The 9,714-nt window shown below is 33.6% G+C and overlaps 1 protein-coding gene across 1 annotated transcript; it reads left to right on the top strand.

The window, feature by feature from the left end:
- The first annotated feature begins 6,224 nt into the window (after positions 1-6,224).
- Positions 6,225-7,166, top strand: LOC125358000 (olfactory receptor 4K3-like). The gene has a single exon (XM_048354836.1). It carries the CDS (start codon positions 6,228-6,230, stop codon positions 7,164-7,166), a length of 939 nt encoding a protein of 312 aa, XP_048210793.1. The 5' UTR covers positions 6,225-6,227.
- The last annotated feature ends 2,548 nt before the right edge of the window (positions 7,167-9,714 follow it).

Consider the following 9,714-nt stretch of genomic DNA (forward strand, 5'->3'; position numbering starts at 1 on the left):
AATTCTTCAGTTTGGTGCAACGCCATTTATCCAGTCTTTCTGAGCTTCCCTATGACCCAGCAACTCCATTCCTGGGTATTTATCCAATAGACCACAAACAAAGCAACACTAAATCTATCAGCACAACCATATTCATTGCAGCACTGCTTATCATAGCCAAGATAGTGAATGAACCCAGATGCCCCTCAATAGATTAATGGATCAAGAAAATGTGGTATGTATACACAATGGAATTCTATGCTTCCATCAGAAAGAATGATATTGTTCTATTCCTAAAGAAATGAAAAAACTTGGGAAAATATATTAAGTGAAGTAGGCCATAGATTGAAAGGTTTATCTTGTTTGTACTAATTATAATGTGCCTATAAATCTACAAGTAAACACAATGGATAGTAAATGTTTGTCTAAAAGTTACACTTGGACATAATAAATTAAATAGGGCTGTAAATATCCATGCAGTGATAACAAAGAAGAATATTCTTAGGAGAGTATCACCAAGGCTCAACAGATAATTACAAATGATCATATAAATGATGTTTATGGAAATAACTGCATAAAATGGAAACAAGAGATTTTTTTTATTATTTTGCTTGTGCTTTTTTTTTTTTGCTTTTTCTCCTTCATCCCTGTTTTTATTTCCATACCTTTTATCTTGTATGTAAGTTTACATGTTTGTGGAGGGTAAGGGAGAGCACAGAAATGATGGGACAGAGGATGAACAAATGCAGCAGTGATACTCACTGGGTACTATGTTGAAAATGAACTATGCAACTTGTGGAGGAGGAGGTTGGGAGGCAGAAAAACTTGTGGAAAATGAGTGTCCAGAAAGAAACATTAAGACCTTATATATAATACTAGGAAATACTAGCATTTGAAGATGTAAATAAATGATAATTACTAACACATGTGACAGCAGAGATAGACATCACTAGCAATGTAAAGGGAGTTTATATTTAATCTTTATTGAGAAACAGTGCATCCAGGCATAAAATTAACAAGGAAATAACTTGAACTAAAACTTAGACTAAATATACATCATATACATATTGCAAGGGCAATAGTATAAACGTTTATGTCGAGTATCCATGGGATCAGAATAGACTTGCTATAGATCAAATCTTAACAAATTTAAAAGATTCAAATTATATAGTGTACCTTTTCAAAACAATGAATTTCAAACTTTAATGACATGAGCAAAATTTGATAATCCAAAATAATGCAGAAATTAAATAATATACTCCAAATGCAACAATGATACTCACTAGACACTAAATTGGAAATTAACTTTAAAACTTTGCAAGGGAGGGCTGGGAATATGGCCTAGTGGCAAGAGTGCTTGCCTCCTACACATGAAGCTCTGGGTTCGATTCCCCAGCACCACATATATGGAAAACGGCCAGAAGGGGCGCTGTGGCTCAGGTGGCAGAGTGCTAGCCTTGAGTGGGAAGAAGCCAGGGATGGTGCTCAGGCCCTGAGTCCAAGGCCCAGGACTGGCCAAAAAAAAAAAAAACTTTGCAAGGGAGGCAAATGGGGATGGAAAATGGGAGAGGGTATAACGGTGTTCAAAAAGAAATGTACTTGTTACTTTACTTTTGTAACTGAACTCCCCTGTTCATCAGCTTTTCAATAAAAAAATATCCTGCAGAATATTTTAAGCACTTAAACAAATTATGTATGCCATGATAAATAAATTAGAAAATGAACCCACTATAAAAAATAAATAATATACTCTCAAATAACCTATGAGTTAAAAATGAAAAGGAGAAAAAAAATGAAAAGGAGAAATAAAATTTGAGAAAACCCAAACGTTAAAACTAGGGAAAGATCTAGGGAAGGGAAGGAAAAATGAGGGTGTAAGATTTCACAAGAAATGTACTCACTGACCTATTATGTAACTGTACCCCTTTTGCACAACACCTTGTCAACAAAATTTAATTTAAAAATACTAGGGAAATAATACTTGTGGAAGGACAAGAAAGAGCAAATACTTGGGGACAAGTAAACTTTGAATGTTGCCAGTATATTTGATATTTTGACTTTGATGTCTTTTCATGGCTGAATACATATTCACAACTTAGGGAATCACAAATTTAAATTTACACAGTGGATTGCAAGTCAATTTAAATATAACACAATCATTTTTCAATGTAAGGATTTCAGTAATCGTCAGTCTTTACAAAAATTCTAAAAAGTACCAGGCATAGTGGTGTGCACTTGTGATCCCACCACTTTTGAGCCTGAGGAAGGAGAATCATCAGCTCAGGGCCAACCTGAGCTATATAACAAGATTCTGTTTTACACAAAGAAAGCATGCAAGCAAGAAAGAAGGTGAGAGAAGGAAAGAGAGAAAGGATAAACATAAAGATCACAATCCTAAGGATTTCTTAATAATGTAACATCTAAATGACCAAAATTATCTGTCTGTTTGTAGGATAATGATATGCATTATGCTACTCGGGGACTTTGTCTCTATCACAGCCTAATTCAGAACCAAAACAGAAATTCTTAAATTAGGGAATTTGCAATTTGGAGCTCACTCACTCATAAAATACTAGCTACCAGTAAGATGAGACTAGAGGATTGTGTTTTGAAGCTAGCCTGAACACGAAAATCCTTGAGACTCCATTTCCAATTAATTTCACTCAAAAGCTGAGCTGGAAGAGTAGCTTAAATGGCAAAATGCCAACCATGAGCAAGAAAACCAAACAAAGCAAACAAGTTAAGTCTCCTGAATGTCAAGCCTTGCTACTGAGCAGAACAAAAGATGAGGAAGAAAAAGGAGAGAAGAAAAAAAAAAGAAAGAGGAGGAGAGGAAGAAGAAGGAAGGAAGGAAAGAAAGAAGGGAGGGATGGAGGGAGGGAAAGTGGGAAGAAGGGAGGGAGAAAGAATACAAATATAATGTTCACAATTCCAAGGATACCTTAAAAATTTAACATCTAGATGACCAGAATTACATATGTTTGTAGGCCTATGATATGTATTAGGTTACTCAGGGGCTTCTGGTAATGATCATATAACACATTAAATAAGATGTGATTTGTTTTCCTGAATACATCATCTTAGATATCTTTGCTAAACAAGAAAAGAAATAAAACTCTGTTCTTTATTTAAAATTTTAAATCATCTTTTATAATTGCACAGCTTTTAACTCAACATTTCCACTAATGTAGGCAATGCATCTTGATCATTATCATCTCTTTCTTCATCCCCCCCCCCCCGCAACATTTGAGGTTTTGCCTCTCACTACTCTAAATTTTAGATATCCAAGTCAAAATCATACTTAACAAAGAAATCCCCAAGAGATGGCCAGAGTAATTTACTTCTATGATTCTAGTTCTGTTAGTCAGGAGGAAAATTAACCCCAAAGGATATCTTCCTGTGATGAATTTGTGTCAGGCTGATGGAAGAACCTCACAGAGAGTATCACCGACTGTCATGAATGCCATCTCAAGTCTACTTCTGAAGATAAGACTAAACAAGAATCTGATCACAGAAAAGTTGAGTTAGTAAGTCATCTCATCTCTGACTCTCCTTTAAAATAACTGTTAATATATTTTTGTGTTTGTGTTCACATGTGCCCATGTGTGTGGAAGATAAGAGTTGGTTAGCTTCTGACATTTTCAGAAAAGTATTCACAAGCCTTGTTTCATCTGTTCTTGTTACTGTAAAGTTAATGGTATGTTTTTTAATAGATCTGCTCTCAGGTATCTGTGACATTGCATTCTTTTGATGGCTCACTCAATGTCAAATTTCAAGGTATCATTAGTTAAATTACCCTTCCCATTTAGGATAATAATGGTTCATGTGTTGGGTGAGTATAAAATACACAAGATAGTCTTTGCAACAGACACAGAAACAATATGAGTAACAAATTGATGGATAAGAGATATTTTGCATTATACCTGGTAATGAAGGAAAGTATAGTTAGTGAAATAAACTTGAACTTTTTGCTTGTGTACTGCATCCCGCCCATGTTTCAACAATATAACATATTTCCCGAGGATAAAATTCCTGTTGTAAAAATGTAAACATAGACTTTCATATTATTACATAAAATATTAATATAAAATTGTATATGAAAATGTTATTTATGAACATACCTTTAAAGGAGAAAGACAATTTGAATCTGTTTTCTAATTTTTCAGAATTATTGGTTCTGGATCATAATACAACCTTCTTTTTGAGAACTCTCCTGTATGCAGATACAAAATCCAAAATAGATGCAGTAGTATTTTTTATTGGCATTTATAAGTTCCCTTAAAATACTGGTAACTCTTCTTAATAAGAGAATAGTGCAGGGTGAAAATATTAAATTCCTTGATAGCAGGCAGCATTCTCAACATGGTTTTTTTAATGTGCAAATGCTAAAGGGCTGCGGAGTCTATGTAAGTTAATTAGTATAAAATGTAAACCATATTTTAAAGAAAGTTTATCATATTTTCACTTGCGGAGATATGTACAAGAAAGTTTTTATTGAAAGGGTTTGGAACTGGCATTACTTTAAAGTTAATAAAAAATATGGAAGATAAATGATTCATATTTGTCAACATTAAGTGATACATAAGGAGCTTGTGGGGTTTTTTTAATTTCTGGTTTATATTCACAGCATATCTACTTAATTGAATATCTTTTTCTCCAGATGAAGAAATAAAAACAGAAAAAGCTTTATTGTCAGGTCACAAGATTTCAGATCAGGCAAAATATGGCTAAGTAAAAGGTAGTCTGTTAAATTTGCTGAGTCTTCTAAGAATTTTGGTTAACTTCTACTTCATGAATTTGTTGGAGGACATACCAAACTACTATTTTTAGAAATTAAATGAATCCATTGTAAGCCATTGAGAGTATCATCTATGTCTGAGCTAATTTCTTTTGTGAGAATTTTCTTTACTCTAAATCAGTGGTTCTGAGGTCTCTTTATACTGTCAGCAAAAGGTACTGTTCACAGTGAGGTAAGGGTTTCCATTGTTAACCATCTTTCCTTGGCACCACTCTGGTGATTTCACGGTTCAAAAGATGATGTGAGACACATAAGCTGAAACATTTTTAAGTAAGAAGTAATAAAACAAAAAGTAATTTAGCATTCAATTTTCTACCATTTATGTTGAGAGTTTTGAATTTATATAGAGCTATAAACAATGTTACTGTTATCGTTAAAAGCAAATAATAAGTAATCATGGGCAATTTAACCTTATGTTCAGCACAAGCATTCAAAGATATACTTTGCTTGCACAAGCATATGATTCATTTTCATGTAAGAATCATATATGATAAATATATAGCCAAATAGACTGAGAGAGAATGGTCAGCAAATTTTCTGGTCAGGGGACATTATATAATTCTCATATTTCTCAGCATCCATTTATATGGAAAAACCATTTATATGGAAAACCAGAGGTCTTAACATCAGAATTTTGAATTTGCCTTTGAGTTTGATTAATATACTTCTACATAGTACTCCTCTAATTTTATCTTAATTAATTTAATTTGCTATTAGAGTTTATTACATTATAGGTTTTAATTTTAATATATGATGAATGCAATCTTTTTTCTTCCTATTATGCCAAAATATATATGACATTGTCATCTATCTGTTGTCTGTACTAAAGGTTATTTCACTGGTTAAATATTTAGTTGTAAGACATTTTATAGATGTTTAATCTATTGTTAAAGATCTTTACATCAGTTGAGAGAAAGCATGCTGTATCATGTTATTTAAACTATATTATATCTGTTACAGTTTTTGTTGTTAATTCTGAGACTTGAACTCAGTGTCTCATACTATCTCTTGGCTTTTTTGTTCAAGACTTGAGACACACCACTACTTCCAGCTTTTTGTTAGTTAATTAGAGATAAGAATCTCACGGATTTCTCTTCCTAGGGGAGAAGTGCTAGCTTCCAGATGACACTATAATAACTTCATAGACTTGCTCTATGCATTTCATCTTCCCTTAATTCCTTCTGCTGACAGGACACTCTCAATAAACTACTTGCAGAGCTGTCCCATCACAAGCTCTGCTCCTGAAAAGCCAATCTTGTGGACATTATTTATTTAGGGTATATAATACCATGTACACCAACAGTTCTTCTCAGGATTACACTTTAAGGTCTTAGATGTAGCTGCTAATTTTTGATATAAGCAATAAATTCTAAAATTTGCCTACCCCTTCTCATCCCAATAACTGATTAGTTGCCATATCTCTATTGTTTCAGAGACCATAGTGCATAAAATGGATGTGGGAAATCACTCTGTTGTGTCTGAATTTGTGCTCCTGGGACTTGGATACTCACACAATATTCAGGTTTTGCTCTTCATAATATTTTTGACTCTTTACCTGATCATTGTACCTGGTAATGTTGTCATTATTACCTTAATTATCACTGATCCGCATCTCCACACTCCCATGTACTTCCTATTAGCCAACCTGTCCTTCGTTGATATGTGGCTTTCTACAAATACCACTCCCAAAATGATTGCAGACTTTTTCAGGGAGAAGAAGACAATTTCCTTCAGAGGCTGCATGTCACAAATCTTCTTTTCCCAATTCATTGCAGCACTTGAGATGGTACTTCTGGTGGTAATGGCCTATGACCGTTATGTGGCCATCTGCAAACCTCTTCATTATTTCACTGTGATGAGCCTCCAAAGATGTATTGGGCTAGTGGTGACTGCCTGGGTAATTGGTATTGTGCATGCTATAAGTCAACTTGTTTTGATTGTGCCGCTGCCTTTCTGTGGGCCCAGGGAAATAGACAGCTTTTTTTGTGACAGACCACTGGTAGTAAAGCTAGCTTGCATGGATCTCCATAACTTAGAAATTTTCATGAATGTCAATTGTGGAATGGTAGCTGTCATTCCTTTTTTTCTGTTGCTAATCTCCTACACACACATTCTTCTAACTGTCTCCAAAAGCTCTAAAATGAGTGCATCCAAGGCCCTGTCTACATGCACTGCACACATTACAGTGGTGGTTCTCTTCTTTGGACCCTGCATCTTCCTCTATGTGTGGCCACTCAGCTTCACCTGGATGGACAAATTTCTTGCCGTGTTTTACTCTGTTTTTACACCTCTTCTAAATCCAGGGATTTATACATTGAGAAATAAAGAGATAAAAAGTGCCTTGGAAAGACTCGGGAGCTACTATATGAATTCCAAGTGGAAAACTTAATGCCTAGAAACTTAGTGATGACTCATTACCAGGAAATAAATGATCAATCTTCTAATACCTTAAACTTTGTAAAAATAAGATTTTTTTTCAAATTTTTATTATCAAACTGATGTACAGAGAGGTTACAGTTTCATACGTTAGGCAAAAATAAGATTTAAATTTATTTTAGTAGAGGCAAATATCTACTCCAAAGGGACGAAGTAATTTTATTCTAGCTTCATTTCAGAAAATGTGTTTTAATAGCACTGACACAACTTTCTTCTTACATTTTCCTCAAAATATTCACTTAACCAGAATTCTTAACTAGAATTATTTAAGTACTAAGTGGATAAAAGCAAAGAAAAAAATCAAGAGTGCTGAAATAAAATTGCTGAAGTATATGAGAAATAACAGTCTTGCTAGGATTTCATTAACATAGTAACAAAAAAGTTATACTTAAAAAGAAATCTTCAGTGAATATTTTAGAGCAACCTATGTATATTTCATTGCAAATAATCTCACTGGATACAAGCCACTTATGTTGAGAAGGTATCACCTTAAAAGAAGGACATAACACTTAACACTTTCAGTTATGTATATTCTCTATATCAGATGCAAAGCAAGTGAAATACATTGTGATAGAAGTACTTGAGGAAATAAATTTACAAACAAGCATGATTTCAAATAAAAGACATAGATAAAATTCAACACATGTGGGTGACCTGTAAAACATTACAACCAGTTAGAAGGAATAGATACTTATAATATTTTGACTCAGAACCTAAGCATACATCTTATTTCTCAAAGTACAAAACAAGAAATATTTGGACGTTATGTAGTCCACAAAAAAGGATAATAGATTTGAAATGTGTCAGGCTTTTGTGGCAACCCTGGGTGCTGAGAAGGCCAGGACTGGTCTCAGGCTGTGGAGTAGAGGAATTAATGGCTTGTGGTACCCCAAGTACCCAAGCAAGGCCAGGGACACCTGCACTTCCCTCCCTTCCCCACTTCCTCAGGGGGCCACAATGGCCTCTGGCACTAAACTCGTGGCTGTGGACTGGAGCACCTCAGCTCTTCTATACACCCAGACTGTGTTTACCAGAGCCACCTTTTCTCATCAATTATATGCTTTGCCATTATGATGTTTTGGCATCAGATTGGGTTGAGGTTGCCATACTGCAGTTGGAATACAAGAAAACTAGGTGACCTGGAGGAAAAAATTAAAATAGATTTAGTTAATAAAAAGTATAAATAAGTTTATAGATTTAAAACTCACAAAGAAGTTCATACCTAGATACTTATTGCATCCATAATTCAGTAGCCCAGAATGGAAGCAACCTCATGTCCTTGATTAGATGAATCAATAGACAAATTAGAGCATATAAATAAAATTGAATATCATTCAATTGTACAAAAGAATAATAGAATACATTCCTCATAAACATAATGTAAACATTGAACTATGTATATAATATGTGATACTATTTATGTGAACCTACAAAAGAATAACATATTGAAAGTTGTTGGGATGTCTGGATGGTGTGAACAAAGGTATTCTCAAACAGCAAGGATCTTCAGGAAGTGAGATTCATAACTTCTCTATACCTTGATGGTAGACATTTTTTCATTACTTAAAATAACATGTCAAAATTCACCAAATTTTACTTTTAAATAGTGACAACACAGTTATGTCAATTGTATCATGAAATTGTTGTTTTAAAATCCAGTAGGCCAAAATAAATTTATTTTAAAATAACACTTGTGTTCCTTTTAAAGACAATAATATCACATCCAGTGACTAATTATCAGGAAATTATGTAAATACAGATGATACTAGAATTTCTTCACTTTGTTATTGACCAAGATCAATTGCCTAATTAGACAGGTTTGAAATGAATTTAGGTATAATAATGATGTTAAGATCTTTGTTCAAAGTTATATTGGGAAGTATGACCTCTCTTGAAATTTAAATAAAAATGCTGACTGAATACATTATGGAAACTAAAATAAAAAATATTTTTTATTGAAGACAAGTCATTAATGGTATGGTACAAATGAAGAACAATTTTAAGTTTTCATTCATTTTCAATGCTGGGTTAATTTGCAATTTATCACTTTATATGAATGTTAGAGCAGGGTAAAGATGAATTATTCTTATGACATGTTTAGAATGATGAAGAGTTATTTTCACTCAAAGTATTGCTTCAGGTGAATATAGGCCAGGGTGAAGAAAATCACTTCACAGTTTCCATTCAATAATGAATGTTACCTCAAGCACACTTCTGGATAAAGGGATGTAAAGGAATCTAACCTTAGTGAATATGTCTTTTAGTAAGCATATTGATTTCTCTTGGTCTTTTAAGGTAATTAAAATATTTCTATATGTCTGTTTCTCACATGCTCTTTATAGCTAGAAATGAGAATACTTGTTTAACATCTGGAGTTTCAAAAGCAATTCAATTGTTTGTATCTTTCTATTTTGTTCTTACCAATTATATAATCAGCAAAAAGGTATATTTCTTTCTAGGTCCTTCTCAATCCTAGCAGGATCTCAGTTCTTTGAAGACTA

This window comes from Perognathus longimembris, chromosome 10 (genome assembly GCF_023159225.1).
Source record: "Perognathus longimembris pacificus isolate PPM17 chromosome 10, ASM2315922v1, whole genome shotgun sequence".
Classification (NCBI taxonomy): Eukaryota; Metazoa; Chordata; class Mammalia; order Rodentia; family Heteromyidae; genus Perognathus; species Perognathus longimembris.